The 19822-nt window shown below is 35.8% G+C and overlaps 1 protein-coding gene across 1 annotated transcript in view; it reads left to right on the top strand.

Moving 5' to 3' along the window:
* The window catches only part of LOC111030336 (homeobox protein six1-like), a 61700-nt gene extending 42518 nt beyond the window's left edge, over positions 1-19182 (top strand). The window contains exons 2-3 of the mRNA XM_022309771.1: positions 8231-8414; positions 14071-19182. Coding sequence (XP_022165463.1) covers positions 8231-8414; positions 14071-14433 — 547 coding nt within the window. The 3' untranslated portion in view covers positions 14434-19182. The remainder of the gene's footprint in view (positions 1-8230; positions 8415-14070) is intronic.
* Positions 19183-19822: the final 640 nt, after the last annotated feature.

The raw sequence follows: 19822 nt of genomic DNA, 5'->3' as shown, positions 1-19822 counted from the left end.
ATTAGTGCATACTTTTTTTACAATAGCCAGTAATTAATAAATATTAACTTCACTTAAAAATAACATTGATTTCGTACATATATTATTGTAACTGTAATTTTGTCGAGTGTTTTTAAATGAATTCTTCAATAACTTTCTCTGGAGTAATTTTAATAGGTATCCCCGGTCCCTAATCCCTAAGGAGCATAAGTACATATTTTAATCTATCTTCTCTTATTGTTGATCTTAAACATGTTTTTGTTCGTAAAAATGTGGAAAATGTTCTTTCTGAGCTGCAGGTGGTAACTGGTACAACGCAAAGAATTTTTAGCTGTTCCGTTATATTTGGATATAATTCAGATGCATGGTCTACCTCTTCTGTAGCAGTTTTCGGTTTATCTATTTGGGATTTCCAAAATTGTGTCCACAATAAAATTATCTGTTATTTTATTGTATACTATATTATGTAATTGCCGGGCTATAATAACTTGAAAGCTAATAAAAATTTGAAAAATAAATCATATATATCAATACCGTACACTATTGATACCACATGGAATTTTGCTAAATTCTTATCGCACTCCATCAGTGACCAATAATCTCATATTCTCGTACAGGATAATAGGTTTTGGAATCTAGTTCCCCCCTCCATCCCGGAAAATTATCCCGTGAACGTAGGTAGGCGTAGGTACGCTTACGGCTCTCAATAATGCGCCAGCAGAGTACCTTCCTATACACGCACAATAAATATTATATTATGATAATATTTGTACACCACTTTTGTATATTATTCGCAGTTATCCGCATCGGTATTGAGTGGCGGACGATGACGATGACGAGTTCTGATCACCCCTCCCCCTTCTATACCTCTTTTCGCCGCCGTTTTTACACTGCAGTTTCCCCCATAGGTACCTATACACAATGTCATCACACATTATTTACAGTTGAAACGGTATCCAAGGCAACGATTGTCACGGCTGTTGGACACACATGAAAGTACTCACATACAGTTTTCCACTCGGCATATTGTTATACCCATATAAGTGTGCGCTGCAGTGAAATACATTGAAACCCATTTCGTCATCCTCCTTATATTGTTTGTACCCGCGGCTAATAGGTTCTTTCAAAATGTATATCTGTCGCTCGTCGACATTCAAAACTCACCGTCAACGTTATACATATTTTCCGCGATTCCATATACACATGTAGTGTAGATAAATAAATATTATTCGACGCTAAACTGCTGTTCTTATTAGACCGTATAATTCGACGAATCCTCATACTACATATCACACGATGTGTTTGTGATATTTAACTGTAGTTTAATTTTTAATACCTTATTTATAATATGATGATATTAAAATGCACTCGATTAGACAGTTTAATAGCATATAGGTACCAGTGTACAGCTGACAGTTCCGGATCTCAGTTTTTTGTGATTCCATGGGAGGGCCAAAAAATTATTTTAACAGTTTAATAATATCACTAAACCTGAAAACAGTGTGCATATTATTCTACTTAAATACTTTGTTTCGAAAAAAAAAAGTTTAGTATTAATATTAGAGTAGGATTGTTTTTTAAATGATGTAGGTATACCTTTTTAAAAAAAAAATGCTATTGAGACCAGCTGTTTTAATACATCTACTGTTGTACATCAAATAAACATTCAAAACAGTAAATACCCGTATCATATTTTGTACATAGTATAATAGGTAGGCGGCGGACACCCTTTATAGTCTTTTTTAGTGCTATTAAATAAAAAAAGCAATATACAATTTATAAAACATTAATTAATATCGGTTGACATTTGTAGTGTGCGAAATTGGGATAGCGCGAACATGTAATTGCATCGAACTTTCACTGAGAAAATGCCACCCCTTCGCACTTAACCCTCGTGAATGAACCCCTCGAAAAGTCCTCCGGAGTGTTATCAACGCAATTCAATATTGTATTAATGCAAATAGGACGTGCATATACAAAATATCGTATTATAATTATATAATTTCTGTGGTCGTGACTTTGCAGCGAATACATGATTAATAATATTATTATTATTATTATTATTATTATTATTATTATCTCATCGTGGCGCTTTAACCTAAAACTGTAAGGTGTCGAAATGTATTCCAAGCCGAAAGAACTTCGGGAAGGTTAGGTAGCACAAAGGGGTGAATTGGTGTCGGCCGACATCGCTATAAAATAATAATGGTCGGCGGTGTCGGTGCAGATGACCACGTCACATTTTTTATAGTCATTACAGCGGATGGTATTGCGAGGACATATTTTGTTTTGGCAACTTTTCCGCAACAGTAAACACATAATATAATAATATATTTGTACATAAGGGTGGTATCCGGTGCCATCTCCATCTCCCCTCCTCAAACGGACACCTTTTTAACAGCGATCACCTCCCGCAAACGGTTGAGACGTTTTATCGGGGCATTTTTCTTTGCAGGCAAACCTCTAAACAATGCACACACTTTTTTGACAGTGTTTATTGAGTAGATAAAATAGCTTACGAAATTGTACCCATAGATTGGCGGTTGTTGGGAAGAAAAGGTCGAACGACGACCGGAATATAGTACACATATAGAGCGACCAAATGACTAAATGACTAAATGACGCTTTTAAAAAATACCTATATATGTATACGTATAATAGTATAATACTACCCACAGTCGTCATATATTTTCACGAAATACGCACTCTAGTTTTTCGTACTGCCGATTGGACCCTCTCCGGACGAAATGTCATCCGTGGCCTGCAAGAGTCCCGTTTCAATTAAATATTACATTATATTATTTATAGATCGCGCGGACACCGGTTTATAATTTACACCACGATACCGTCACGAGGACTCGTGATGCGTACTCACGTATATTATACCATAGTGTACGAGACTATAGTATTATAATAATATTATACGAACGACATTTTCGGAGACGTGAATATTACTGTGTCGTCCACAAGTGTATGACACTAATAATTATATGCAATAGGCTGGTGCTCGTGCAGTGCGTGAGTGTTGTACAAATCCTGCACTACACTTCACACTGTTATTATCATCGTCACACACGGGAGCTGCAGAAGTCGCTCGCTCAAAGTCCCGTGCACATTATAATATATATATATATACATATCGTACAAGTTGGGTATTGTCGTCGTTGTAGTCGGCTCCGGAGTGTGTGTGTGTGTGTGTGTGTGTGTGTGTGTGTGTGTGTGTGTGTGGCGACAGTATTTACTAGAGCGCGACCGGGAGGAGCCCGAGCGAGAGTGATAATAATAATAATGTATATAAGCTCCCGGAGAAACGCGACACCGGACGACGACGAAAAACCATACGAGCAAGACGACGACGTGGCAACCACTAATACGCCGGAGCCACACAGTGGTGCGCGTATTTATTATTATTATTATTATTATTATTATTATTGTATTCAGTGCGTGTCTGTGGGATGGTATGGTGGGAGGGGGTGGTGGTGACGGGCTAATGACATACCTAGGGGAAGCGTTTCCGATCGAATTAACGTCGAGTCCGCCGACCGCAATGTATACGCGTATGGGTACGCGGCAGCCGTGCGAGAATCCAAACAGCTCCACCTCTCTCGCGGGGCACCCTTTAATATCGTTATCGCTATTATTATTATTATTATTGCTATCGCCGTCCGCCGTGACGCCCAACAATAATATTATACTGTACGATTTACTCAACGTCAACCCGCCACCTACCCATATACATATATATATATATATATATATATATATATCGTACATGACGCGCAGAAGTGCATCGGATTCGAATGGTATAACGATTGTGTTGCCGTTGGGCGTGCCGATGTGCATGTGATGGCATTATACTTATTTAATCGTACACATATCAACATATAAGCGCGTTATTATTATCATCGTTGTCGTCGTCGTCGTCGTCGTTGCCGTACCTCCCCCGTGAGGGACACACCGTTCCATAAACGCCGGACGCCGCCGGGAGTGTCTCGCTATTCAGAGGTTTCGCCGCCGCTGTGCAAGACGATTGTCGCGATAATAGATAGCCTCGGGAGTCGTGAATAAAATATTGTTTTCGGCCGAACGAAGCGGGTATACCGGCGCGGTTATATGTAACCAGTTACCGCGAGCTCAAATATTACTCGGGCGCGCCGAAAATAATGCCTGGGCGCTATACGAGAACGAAATAAATTACACGTCAAACACGTGTGTGTCGCCCAGTGCGCGAGGTAAAAGCCCCTCTGCGTGTAGGCGGGCGTGAGCTTGAGCGATCGAGGGAATTTTAACCGCAGCTCTGATAATATATATTATTATCGATTGTTTCGAGTGCCCGCGAAGAGGGGCTATAGATCTCGATTAAACGAAACCGAATTGGGTAGCCCGCACAACGCGTTACGGGTACCAGCTGTATTGCGGACGAGACGTGTGAATTATCGCGATCATCGGGCAGCTTTTAGGTATCGTAGTGCAGTTATTATAATATTGCGTATTCTAATATTATTATTATAACACTACGTGCAATGTGCACATTAATATTCATATGGTCATATTATCTCTTTCGATTGCCGTACAAAAATACTATAGATGTTCGTTTGGAAATAACAGTGTCGAAAACCGTTGATTTTTGGCGCCGTAATCGCTTGTTCAAACATTTTGTAGATTTTTCAATGCGGTCATCTGACGGCTCAGCAGTAGGTCGAAGACTAACGTAATGACGATATCATTATGCTCTGGGCGATGTAATATAATTACATTTTATTATTATTATTACAACTTCTATGTGCAATTATCTATAACACAACCGCGATGCAGTTGTTGTACTCGCCTCGTCTCGCGTTATAATAGCTACTGCACTAAAGTTAGTGCGACATATTATACTAACAGACTGTACATTGCACACCATACGAAAATATGTCATATTTTAAAATCATCATGACACAATGGTCTCTATATATGCGGTCAAGCGGCGGCATTCGAGGGCAAGGGCGAATCGTTTATTAATAATTATAATAATATATTATACGGTATTGCCAAGGGATAATACGCGCCACATTGTGGGGTATATATATATATATATATATGTATGTACACGGGTTGTGGTTCATCGCACTAGTCTGCTGCAGCCGTCATCCTCGAAACGTACAAAAAATATTATAATATTATTACTATATTATATCTTGCGCACACAGTTATTTCCATTGGACTTTTCCGTTTCGCGAACCACTGCGGATTTCGCAGTGAGCGGACTTGAGATATGAATTCAAAAAAAAAATATCTCTAAAGTAGTTTTTACTGGAGATCCAACAGATCCGTCCGGATTTCTATAATTATTTCTATAAGATTTTCATTGAGCTCAACTATATTATATACGAGATACATGTTACATTATAGTTTATAACTGCCGCGGATCTTGTTTTCGTCGAACCGCCGGGAACATTCAACGCACGCTTTCCCGCCACATTTTATTACCTAACCTTAGGCATTCATTTATGTGGAACAAAGCCCGAGACAACGCATCTGTTGAAAAATAACCATTTGATTGGCGTATTTTTTAACGCGTTTGAGTGCCCATAAAATGCGTTGATATGACATCCGAACGGATACGCAATAAACAGTCGGACGAAACGATATTGGCGGTCCTTCGCGGTTATCAAATCTTCCGTTCTATTGCGTATACGCAGTGAATTCGTATACATCTCGAATCACAGGCGAGCAGCCAGGAGAATTTTGTTTTTTATGGTGGTGTTTTTAGTTGCAAATCGTTTAAAAATATAACTCGTGCGGGGACCCGCAGTACACACTCTGCTGCAGTCGTCGACGTTCGCATAATATTGTTATCGATACAATATTTTGAAGTGTGAAATAGAACCGTGACTGACAATTTTATACTTGTTTATAAATCCGAAACATGAAGTGTAACACTATTACAACAACTATATGACACTATACATACATTTACGTAAACACACAATTATTGAGGGGTTTCAATAAACTCCCCCCCCCCAAAAAAAAAAACACCCCTCCCAGCCGGCTACGGAACTGTCTCGAGAATACAATAATAATGTGTACCAATAGGTAACCACCTCCAACGATAAGAGCTTTGATGTGTTAACGCAATTATCAGAGCTGCTGCTGCAGTGTTCAACGTCGGCTATCGGTCGAAACGAAAAATAAACATTATCTCAAGCCTATTACGTATATTAAACCGGGCGATACAATAATAATAATATGTTTGGCAGAACGCGTAATCGACAATAACAATAACAATAATAATACTTATTAAAACGCTGTTGTGTGCATTCCGAACACTGTTATTGTACATTAGACGTTTGACTAATAATTATTAACAGCTGCTGCACGGTGCTGCCGATCTGCAGTGAATTGTGATAACATGTATATAATAACTGGATCGACCGAGCTAAAAATAATGTAAACGCAAACGATGTTTACCTCTAAACGGTCTTGTGATTTTTTTTGTTTTTCAGTCATCGCGCAGTCCGTGTGATTTTATATTATTTTCATTATTTTGCTCCGCGTATTATACGTCCCACGAACGGCGTTTGACGGTCGTGCGAGTCGTTAAGAAATATAAGTAAAAAAATACGCACAAACAAACATGATTTATATTATTATACCAAATTTATAATAACAACGATGATAATAATATCGAAGCGTATAATGTATAATATGCTCAAAGCTGGACGCTAGACAAACGCATAACGCGGACGTTCGACGTTGTTGGCCATTATTGCCACCTCTGTAATACAATAATAATACTATTATTATGATTATCATGAGATTTAAGAAAATATTAACAATGAATGGCTTGGATTCGCGGATAAAAACTGGTTTTCGAGTTTTTTTTCGACTTTGTCCACACTACACGTCGACGACCAACAATATTATTATAATGACAATGAATATTATTATTATACGCATATTATAGTACACTCGCGCGTTATAATGACCGGTTATTGCGTGCCCATACAATAATAATATTATACCATATACCCGGTACCTGTGCGTGTGTAATGTACCTGTATAATTGTGTGCTGGTAATGCCGTTTTCTGTACTCGCTCCGAGTCGGCGGGCTAAGTGTATAAAATATTAGTATATCGGTCGATATCTGCGACTGCAATTTATATATTAAGAGTTTAAAATTCATCATAATAAAACATTATATTATTTTGTATACCATCTTTGAATATTGGCGCCTGTTTGGTTGGTGTAAGACAGGGCACTTGCCCCCCCCCCCCCACCTGGAAAAAATAATATGAACTTATAAATTAATAAACACTACCATGATATTAATATTACCGGCCGATCACCTATAGACAGCATAAATAGATTGGTTGTGTTGATTCCTGTTGGAAGTGAAATAAAAATCAAACCCATGGCGGTCGTCTTGTTGTCATGTCTACTTAGCTACGATTAAACCGTGCCCATGTCTAAATTGTGAACATCTTTCTATTTTATCATCACGAAGTATGTTGAACTATACTATAACATATCATCGATAGGGCACATTGGTCGATGATGCTTTGCAGGAATTTTCGTTTTTTATAGTACCCACCTTATATAACTACCTAGATCGGATAATGTTTTTTTTTAAAGCATTTTGGCCATTTTGGTAGTAATTAACCTACTGCATGTATACATCGTTTAATACATTAACATTTTCGTGTCATTTTTTTTGGCATTTTTAAACACGGAATTGTTTCATTGTGGTATCGACAAACTTGTAAATAGCTATAAATGTGATATTATGTAAAAATATTTGAAGTAAAAAAAAAAAATGTTATGGTTATATAATAATTAAATGCGCTTAATTAACAATGAGCTGTAAATTATAATATAAACAATTAAAAATATTAAATTACTCGAATTTCAAAAAAGCCCTTGTGTACGCTATAGTGTGTAGATGAATTCACACATCATACATTGTCGAAAAATATCACGCATTACGACGGTTTTGTGTACGTACGTTTGAATTCGATCCTTTTGCAAGGTTAAAAATTCTACTCCTCTCGCCCCACATCGATCAATCGATCAACAGATAGGACCCTAGGTGATGGCTATATTGCATAGTGCTATACAGACTCACCGCTCGTAAGATATCAAATAATATAATAATTCTCGTGACACTGTCGTACGCGTCTTAGTGGTCTTGCACTTGGAACACGATGCATCTGCACGTTTAATCGGCGTCGTATTAATTTATTGTGCATTTTTTTTCTCTTCCCACAGCATGTCCGGTAGCCGGAGTCCCACGGGAATGGGCGACGGATGCGAGAAGATGGTCGGCGGCCCGCCGTCCAACTTGGACTCCAGCTCGTCCGAATCCATCGACGGCGACAACATGAAGTCCCACATACACATGCTGCACAAACCCAGCGCAATATCGTTCGGGCACTCGATGATCACAGGCCAGGTGAGATCGCACAACTATTTACTGTTTTACGTATCTCTGTACCTAATATACAACATATTATTAAAATATAGTAAATTTATCATAGTTGTTGAAAAAAAAGAACTATAAATTCAAGTTTTTAATAATTTATAATAATTCATATAATATCGTCTTTAATACTTGCCCGTCTCGATTGTTGTATACTATAATAATATTATGATATAGGTACATTATACCAATAACCCTGGGCATAAACGAGTTAAAAAGTTATAGTCGAGATAATTTTAACTTATTTAAATTTAATTTTCGTCAACTTTATTTTTAACTTAACTGATTTTTACTGATATAAATTTAATTAATAACGAGTCACTTTTTATCAAATTGATGTTACGCGTTAATTCATAAATAATTAAATAGTAAATAATATAATACTATTGTTATCGATGGTCTACACTCCTTGTTATTGCGTAAACATTTACTTTTTATTCAAACAAAATTAGTGTGCCTGTTTATGTAAAAAAAAAAAAAAATTAACAAGTTAATTGGAAGTTTCCATATTATTTTAATTTTACTGAGTTAAAAAAAATTAGGGAAACTATTAGCTTTAAAGTTTTTAAAATGTTTTCTATTAACTTGAATTGGTTGAAAATTATCATTGACTTGACAGGCTTGCGTTGTACTAACAGACAAGAAGTGATTCCGCACCGAGTGTGGAAACGTAGAGTGCGATTTTTGGTGACTGAGTTACTCGTGTGTATGGAAGTGAGGGGTACCTAGTACTAGGTAAATATAATATTGTATTTCGTAGACAGTCTACACAATATCACTGCGAGTGGTTTGCAGGCCGCTGGTAATGCTGTTGTTTAGCGTACACAGTTCTTGTCAATAGGTATAAGGTATACGATTATTATGCGGTGGGTAGTCGGTCAAACAAAATACTCGACGAAAACAAAAGCCAATGAGTGGCAATGAACATCGGGATATACCTACCGGGTCGGTACGGGCTATGGCATTTTATAAATTAAACAATATTTAGTTGATACCTATATATACAATATAGACTATAGCCATACATTTATTTGTACACTATACGGTATACATAAGTTTTTTATAATGTTAATTAAAAAAACAAAAATTAAATTTAAGTCTTATGTAAAAATTGTATTCAATAAAAATCCTAACTTGTCTGGCAATTCAATAAAACGTCTTAAATTATAACCCGTAAAATTTCTATTAAAAAATCAAACCGAGAATTTTGGCTTTTTCCCTGTTGCAGGGTCAATGTTTTTTTGTGGGTATTTTTTCCTTGTATTATGTATATAATAGGTATACTGATATACTGCAGCTTGGTTATTTTTCAATAAAACTTTTCAAACGGATAAAAATATTTCAACTACCTGTCGCCGGCAACGTTTTTATAATTTCATACGTTAATATTATTATTACTTCGTTTGACGGTGGACATATAATATTTTGTCGTGTAATAATGATCGCTATGTAAATATCGCAAATGACATGACGCCGGCCGTGCCGTGTCGGATCGGCGTAAAAATAAAATATGATTAAAACAATAATGACGCGATGACGGTGCAGCCGATGGTAAAAAATAAGAAGAAAAAAATCGTGACCGGAAACCGTTGTGTTGGACGCTGCGCAGCTGTTTCCTTTTTGGCAAATACAATCGGTTTGAACGATTGCCAATTATTGTACGTACATACAAATCGGCCGCGTGTGGCCTACAATTATTATTACTATTATAATATTATACAACGCTCGCGCGGCCAACGAGACCGCGATGACGATGATGATGATAATTATTATTTTAACGATAATATGCATAACAATAATAATAATAATGTTATATTATTAAATTCGGCAAACAATCAAAACCCGGCGTAGTGTATGACTATATAGTAATATTTTTATTATTATTAAAATCGTGTTTGACGCTTGTACGTTTTCCGGAGCAGTGGACGCGAATCGTACAATATTAAAGTTTCAGTGATTTCACGATCTCAATCTATTTGCGAGCGCCCAAACCGTAGCCTGGCATATAATACAATAGTAAAAATCAAATGGGAAAACAAATTTCAGCAGATTATGATTAGTGATATATTGTGTGCACGTGAAGTACGAAGCGAATAACGCATATTTTATTAATAATTTTTTCTCGATGCACCTATGTATCGTGATAATTATATAAAATCGAGTCTTACTAAAAGCCAACCATCACTCTCTCGATAAAATCCAACCTAACCTGTAATACAATTAAGATGCTGATTTAAAATTAATCCATTAAATTCAAATTAAAAATATTTTAAAAAACATTTTTAATCAAACAATCAACCAACTTTTTTTTTTTAAACTGAATTAAGTTTTTTTTTTTTTTTCAATATTAACTTTAAACTTAACTGGTTAAATTTATTATTTCACTACTGCTAACTTCTAACTTAACAATTTTGTATTCGCTTAACATAACTTGAGTTAATTATTTTCATTAAATTCCACGGCTTTGAGCCTTGTAACTCATCACTCGTTTGGTGTGCTTAGGTAGGTACTTGTGTATAATTTACTCAGACAACCGTCGAATCGTGTACTTACACATTTGTCGATCGGGTATGGTTCTAAATTTAAAAGTAATTGAACGTTTAAACCTATCTCTGCTGGAAGGTATGCGAGTATAAAATCAAGCCAAAAGTTTTGTCCATTTATCTGTCGTCGTCTAGAGTAATCATTACTAAAGGTCAATTCGATTTCGAAAGAGTTTTGTTATAAATGTTCCGCAATATATAAATGTATAAGATATTATTGTTATGGGTAAGTACTGTCGTCGTATACGAAACATACCTTTGGCTTTCATTCAGTGCAGCTCACACCGATAGAACAATTCACTTGTTCATTTTTTGTTCCGGAATAGGTTCTACGTTACAATACTGTAGTGTTGCCAATTTATTTTAGTCTAAGTTGAAATACTTATCAATATATGCATAGTGAATAGTAATAAGAAATGTTTTTAATTCAATACATTTGAAAAACAATCACAATAATTTCATTTTTTAATTACTTTGTAATATTATTTAGAAAGTAGTACCTAGCTGAAATATTAAAATAATACATTTAAAATTATATTTATAATAAATTTTCTCAAATAATTATTTCAGCGACAATGGTAATTTTCTCAATGTGTTATTTTTGCTAAAATTGAATACCCAAACCGCATTACAATAATTACTAACAAATCCAAAAAATAATAATACTCAGTATAATATTACATATACTTATACCAGATGTACCAACAGCTTATTAAAAAATAATGAAATAAATTTAAGTAGTTAAACATAGGTATCATGTTAATGTTTAGTAAAAATATTTATTGTTTTTGTATATGATATTATTTTTTGTTCATTTAAAAAATATGTATAATTAAACTGATTAAAAAACATAGTTTATTTGGGTAGTAACTGCAATAAGGATATTTTTAAGCTATTATGTATGATTATAAAATATATTATTATTAATTGAATCGTATTTTTTGTGACTAATAATGAAAATTAGATTAGATTATTCATTTTTCGATTAATGTTAATCAAAATGTACCTATTATAATTCATCATTACGTTGCAAAATACAACATTGCAGTTGTGGTGTTATATTAATATACTTGCCAAAAATTAAAATATTACTGATATTTTATGTAGTAAGCACAATTCAAAACAAATAATAACTATACACCTACACAGGTATTTATAAACTCAAAAATATAGCCTTTAAAAATTGGAATCGGACTGAACGCAATAGATCATCTCGGTCGAAAACACACAATTATTGTGTAAGTTCCTATTCGTATTATAATAACTGCAGTAGGTGTATAAATGAATTTTAGCTATGAATTTTAGAGGACAACTCACACGCGCTGCGTGCGGCCCAAAAGACTTCGCAAGTGGCACAGCCAGCTTGTATGTAATATAATAATATGCTTTGTAGGCCCGGGACCGCCAATGTTTCGTTTAAAAATAACTTTTTCAAACATTTATATTGTAATATACATAAAAATATCAACGTTATTGCACTGCATAGCTCGACATCGCCGAAAAGCGTTCGTGTTCACGGCGTTTTGGCATACGAATACATTTTAATATTGATCCAATACCATATTATCATTATTGTTATTATTATTATTATTATTATTATTATTATCGTCATTACTAATTCATATAATGCTCATAGCGTGCGGAATCGAGCGAATTGCCTTGACGGTTTAACAACGCGTATTCTCGACGGTAGATCGCCATTTAAACATTATTATTATTATTATTACACTGCCATAGAAACGGTTAACAGTCAAGAACTCAAATCGAATATGGGCTATGGCAGCTGTTTTGCCTAATATATTGATAATTAGGGAAGGGGAAGGATTTGTATGAAAGTACAAGATTTTATTGAACTCAGATTTCTTAATTGTTTTGAAAAAAACGATCACGCGTTTCATAATACCTATAGGAAGATACACCCCGAAGAAAATAAAAAGTCGTCATTGTTGCATAATATTTTCAACCCATATTTCGAATTAAATGAATTTTCTAAAAATATTTGGTAATTAGTAAGTAACTTACATCTAGGTACATATTATTTGGTTCAATTTTTCGTATTCTTATAGTTAGCTGCTCTAATCTCATATGTGAGAAATATTGAAACTATGTTAGATCTGGCGTAAATCATAATAAATTAATAAATAAGATAAAATATTTAAACTATTTTAAGTTTTGCCATATCTATTGCTCTAGTAACTAGTAATTTCATCAATTTATTTATTCAGTACTTTTCTTTTTATATGATTCAGATTTTGAAAACGAATATTGAATGAAAACTTTTTGTTAAATATTTCAAGTTTTTTAATAAATTATTTTCTGTTGCTATTCGTACCCTTTATTTTGTAATCATAATACGTATCTGTTCGAAAAACAACGATTTAAAAATATTAATATCTGTAAAGAACATTAGTTATATATTTTTTATTTGTTATTTACTTCCGTAAACCTTGTTTGCATATTACAAAGTTCTCAAGTAAAATCTTAAAATTAAATTAAAATACCAGATTTTATTGTTAAATGCCATAAATCCCTCTAAAAAATTGACCTCGAAATCGAAAATTGTCAACAATCCCAAGACTTCTTCTGATTAAGAAAGTACATGAAACGTTTATACATATATATATATGTTATAAGACGAACGTCGCCTAGCTTCTTAAAACAGTTAGTAAATTGCATCCAAATACCAGTCCTATAAATATAAATCTAAACCTTAACTTATATAAGCAAATGCATTATTTTTCAAAACCCAACTCTTATTCATCACAATATAATACTGGCGCATCGTTGAAGATCTGCAACAATGAATGAAACGAAACAAAAATACGCGTAATCAATTTAATCGTATTAATTATTAGTTATTTTTCTCATGCTCTAGGTGTTGGGTCGATTCATAAACGTTGGTCGTTACCTGTGGAAATATACGTTTTATCGGCCAGCAACTCCCTCCCCCCCCCCTCTTTAATTCATCTAGTCCATGTACGGAAATAATAATATAATCAATCAATCGACTGAAAACGTTTCGTCGTCAAAATATTATAATCATTATATCCGACGTCGTCATAACACGAACCCTCAATATGTTTCAGGACCACCTGTCCAGCCACGAGATGATGTTCGGAGGCGGAGGCGACCTCAAGTCGTCGATGTCCGGCGTCGGAGGCGTGGGCGCGGGCGGCATGTCCATGATGGCCAACTCGGCGGCCGCGGCCGCTGCGTACCACCACCAGGCGCATCTGATCGGCGGCGGTATAGGAGGCGGCGGCGGCGGAGGAGGCGGCGGCGGCATCGTCGGCGGGTTCGGGTCGCCCATCGGCAGTCGCCCGTTGATAGCCACCGGCGTCGGCGGCGGCGGCGTCGTCGGCAACGGCGACCACCACAGCCACTTGCAGCAGATCGCCGCCGGTCACCCCGCCGACCCTTCGCTACTGCACGACTACCATTCCTTATGACAGTGGGTGTCTGGCTACAACGGTGGCCAGCAATGAAGCAGCGGCGGCGGCGGCGGAGACGCGCACCCGCCGGTCGCACCCGCACAGCACCCACACTGCACGAGCGTCGCTCCACGCACGGCACAACGTCGTTCGTCGTCGTAATTATTGTAAAAACGACGATACGATTATTGTTTAAGCGCACACCACCACCCACTCGTCGGCGGCGGCGGGAGTCATAATATATTATTATACGCTGCATAATATGTAATATTAATGTAATATAATATATAGTTTCGGGCGACAGAAACGGATTCGCCCGGCAAACGGGTTGTTCGCTGGACCCACCCGCGTGGTATACGCGGTATAAATTGGCATATATGGTAGGTATAAATTTACAATGTCTTATCGTTATTGTGTGTGCCGTCGAACTCGACGGACGCGACGACTGCGGAACACCCCGGCGACTTCCGGGCTGCAGCCCTCCCCCCGTCGTCGGCGTCCAAATCGAATTGTCCGCGGCAAAACATAATATGTACTTAAATGCATACACACACGCGTATAATATAGGTAGTGCGATGTTATATACGGTCAATCGTCTAATATCACAATAATATTATTATTATAGTTGTCTAGCGCGAATAATATACGATTATTATACTGCACGACTGCGGTACAATAACGTGTGTTATTATGTTATGTGTCATGAAATATACATATATATATATATAGCGTTGTGGGTGGGAGAGGGTGGAAGGGTGTCCGGGGCGCATGTTATCTCGGCACCCGAAATGCGCTCGCGACACAACTGTATATTATATTATAAATCGAATATTTCAGAACTATGCGAAATCAATCGTAATACAATAAGTACTTATACGTAACGCATTGAATGCGGTCCATCCCAGGACTTTCGGTCTTTGACGCATAATATACCACTGGCCCTGATTAATGTCGTTTTTCACGAATCGCGTCGCTAGCCGAAAATAATGACACTATACAATTATGATGTACAATTATGTTATTACTGCACGTGCGGACAATATAGGCGTCGAAACAACAACCTGTGCCTTGATATAAAAAAAAGAAATGATTTACTCGCGAACAACCGCTAAAAAACCTAATTGTAATATCAATCGACGAATGTCTAGTTGTGTATAGTGCCGTAATTTAAAGGACCGCGCGATACAAACACACTTATTGCGTATGAATTATTGTGATTAAGTACAGCACGATTTTTCAAAACCGGTCGACCCGAAAATTCGATAAAAAAAAAATCGGCGATTATACAGCAGGGTTTGCAGCGACCCGCGTACAAATATGTGAGCACGAAAAACAAAAAAAATTAACGGCGTCACTGCTCTGATGGGTCCTTGCATTATCAAATGTAGGTACAGTGAAAGTCTAAAGTAGATCACTTTAAATCTGAGCAAAATCAGTCGATTTCCCACGTCACTCGTCATCGATACAATATTATATTCACCTATATTACTGCGGGTCGATCTTCATTAATGTTATAATAATATACGTTCGCGACAGCCCGAGTTTATACAAATCATATTGCAGTTCCTCCGCTCCCGAAAATCGTCTCCTGCCCCCGATATAGATCCTTTGCTATGTGGGTGTACCCTTACTGCGCCGTATGCAAATGTATTATGCTAATCAATATTGTTACATTAAATTTAATTAATATTCGACCCGTTTGCGCTTCGTTTTGTAAATACCATAATTATTATCATATTATCATAATATTTTGTTCTTCGCATTAAATACCCTTACTCCTATTAAATAGGTACCGCAGGGCACCACAGAAATACCCGACAGTTGTAATGATCGTAATCATTTTTCCTTTTAAAGTAAACTATATTGTTATGATTAATCATGTTAGTTATGTATAGAATATTCATATAAATTACGATAAAAAAAGTTATCTCATAGTTGGTCAAAATTGAATTTGTCAGTTGTTTCTGTTACACCTCCTGCGATAATATATTATAATTCTATTTTTAGTCACTATTCGTCGTTAATATAGAAATAGTTGTACGGTTATGTAGTCCACTCATTAGCTTATTTGGTTTACATTAGTAGAATATTACGTGTATCCGGAAGGTACCTATACGCATAAACAGTATTTTAGCAGAACAACTTAGAAACAGTTTTCCAAAAATATGTATCATAATATTATATACTTTCTAGTTGGTAAATCGTTTTTCAAAAGCTATGTATGCCTATATGTCCACAAGCTTTACTGCAGTTAGAACACATCTCAATATCAGCTACATCATATTATTATGTTCCTCGGACGTAACTCTCTATAATTATTTTATTTGACATCTTTACAAGGACAGACATCGTTAAATTCTTAATAATTCCGAACGCAAATTTACGAAGTGACAAACCGTATTGTTTAGACATATTAAAATATTTTTGACGTACATTTTATTATTATTTTTTCTTGAATTGTCGTAATTAAACTTTAAAAACAATGATACCGAAAACGCGATTATAATAATATGGTCGTTCGAACGGTTCTGTACTGCAGTTTGAAGGGACGACGAGAGAAATGAGATGCTTCACGTAAGCATCATTGTATAAAATGTACATAATATTGAGTTTGTAGTGATTATATTTTTTTGGCTACCAAACCATTTTTTTTCGAACGTCCCACACCAATAATCCTAAACGTATCGAGAAACCCGCGAGACCAGAAAGTAAGTCCTAACGATTCGTATTTTGTCTGTCGCGTTTAAAAACTATAAAAGCGGCAGCGCTCTGCAGGTTAGGTCGGCTATATTATAATCCGCCACTGTGGCTCAGTCGCCCGTCGGGCCGGATTTGTCGGACACCGAAATGACAATATTAATAATATCTACCAAAGCGAATCGGGAGTATTAAAATAATACTAAAAATACAAGAAAAAAAACCGCCTTTTCGACTTTTCGTGTGTTTATTATACGGACTATACGGTGTCATCGTGACCGTCGTTCCGTCTAGACTAGATCGAGCGCGCGGCAAACTGGTTTATCCGTAGGTATAGGTACTGTAATATTTCGTCAATGAGATTTAAAACTATTCGAAAATGGCATCGGAAAAAAAATAAAAAATAAATAAAACCAGTCGCGGAACGTTACAGGCGAAAGATTTAATAATACATTTTATTATTAAATAAATGGCATAGGTATTTTCGCCGTAGTCGTTTAGCATTGTTCCTGCGCAGCTGTCATAATTTGTGTTTCTGCGTTTCATTTTTTTTCTCCTGTCCGTTCCGCGCAAAATCCTCGGTGACAATTAGCGCGCAGGATATTCGGTGTCATACATTACGGCAAACATGTTTACAGAAACACAATCTCCCAAGGACATCCGCACGTTTTCTACAACAGTATACACATATATATATATATATATATATACATGTGTGTGTGTGTGTGTGTGTGTGTTGTTGGTATATGTGTAGGTGCACCGCGTTTAAATCAAATAATTTTTAATCACTTAACGACGACTTGTCATTCTCCGCGGCGGTAGGTACCTACACACCTTCGCGATCGTGTATTGTTTTTTTATTTTATCGAAAACTAATGATTTTTGTTTTTTTTTTTATCAAATGACGTGTTACTTCCGACGTATTGAGCTCAATACAAACGTCTTTTACTTGACTACCGCCTGCTTGACGGTTTTATAGCTCTATGTAAAGGAGGCCAGCGAATCGTCAAATTCCATCACTTTTAAATTAAATTAAATTCCGCCACTATACTATTATTATTTGGCAATCGTCGTTCGACTTTTCGCGGAAAGTGGACAGTGAACCAATAAAAATAAAAATAAATGAAACGTCGTTGTTCGTCGCCAGCCAAAAAGCGAGAGACTTTAAGGGGTCACATCTGGACCCTACGACAGATAATAATTACTGGCCTGCAGCGAATAATACAAAATCGACCAGTATTCATAGACTACCTACCTAAATAATGTTTATTTTTTCACGATGAATAATGTACAATATTAAACGTGACAGCAGAACATTTTTCTTTAAATTCGGACTTAAAATTATACAATGCACTCAACTTACTTTAAATCTTCAGACACTTTAGGCTAATTTTTTTGGCTCTTTATAAACTTATCTAATAACAACAGCTCGGCGTGCTATAACGAAGACCGTTACAAATTGCCACTTAGACTTGTTCATTTTATTATTATGTTTGTTGCGTTTCTGTTTTTTATAAAACTAAAAATTGCGAACGTGACTACATTATGTTCTGTAGGTGTTCGTCTGCAAGGTTTCTTAATTTTGACATAGAGCTCCAAGACCGCTTCAGGGCTAACGAATCGAAACGGCAACAATCGCTCTGATTTGAAAGGATAACACTTTACGCCAAACAGTAGTTAATTCAACTCAAGTAATTATTAAGGGTTTACTTTTGAAAATTCGCCACTTACAGCAGGTGATAGCTAAAACTCCCCGGGAAGCGATGATTAAAATATGATGGTGATCATTGAAAAAAAAAAATTTATCGTAACAACTTATAACCAAGTGTGGGCCACCCGGAGACCATCGGGAAAGTTTCCGATTTCACAATCCGTACGAAATCCTTCCGAGTTCAGTGTAACACAATGCTCTCCCGTTTGCAGGTCGTCGTGTTCGGATATTTTACAATATCATTTATTCGTGGTAGGTGTTGTGCCTCGTTTATAATAGACCATACCATAATGTCATTATAGTATTCGATCTACCCGAAACACGACCGTAGACTGAACACACACACACACACACACACACACACACACACACACATAAATATGTGGCTAACACAGACTTGTGTACCTACAGCGACGATCATCGCCGATCCGAGTGGCGTAGAATTTTATAATATTATTATAGATAATCCGCTACGTGACGTTTGAAAACATATTATATTTACTTAAACTGCAGTTCTACAGTTCCTATGCATAAAATATTTATGTATGTATATATATATATATATATAAATACATTATTATATCCACACGAAAATATTATTTAATATTTTAAAATGAAAAAAAAAAACAAAAAAAAATCGTATTTTTACACTCAGAGCGAATAATATAATATAATAATTATATTATTTCAACGCACACAAAAATCTTTTAACGTTTTCTTTCAAATATTTGTAATATATTATTGTACCGTAATTATTTGTATTACACGTTTGTATTATATTATTTTTATAATGTAATAACTTTCCTCGTCGACATAGCGATTTCGGGAGGGGAAAATTATTATTATTATTATTATTATTTTTATCATTATCATTATTAATAAATACGTCGTTCTTAACGCGCGTATGTACTATTATTAAATATATATTATTTCTATACGTCTGTGATTCTATATATTTTTTTAAGTTATTAAAACGTTCGCTATCTGTATTATATATTA

Source organism: Myzus persicae, unplaced genomic scaffold (genome assembly GCF_001856785.1).
Source record: "Myzus persicae strain clone G006 unplaced genomic scaffold, MPER_G0061.0, whole genome shotgun sequence".
Lineage (NCBI taxonomy): Eukaryota > Metazoa > Arthropoda > Insecta > Hemiptera > Aphididae > Myzus > Myzus persicae.
This window is presented reverse-complemented; position numbering and strand designations above follow the sequence as displayed.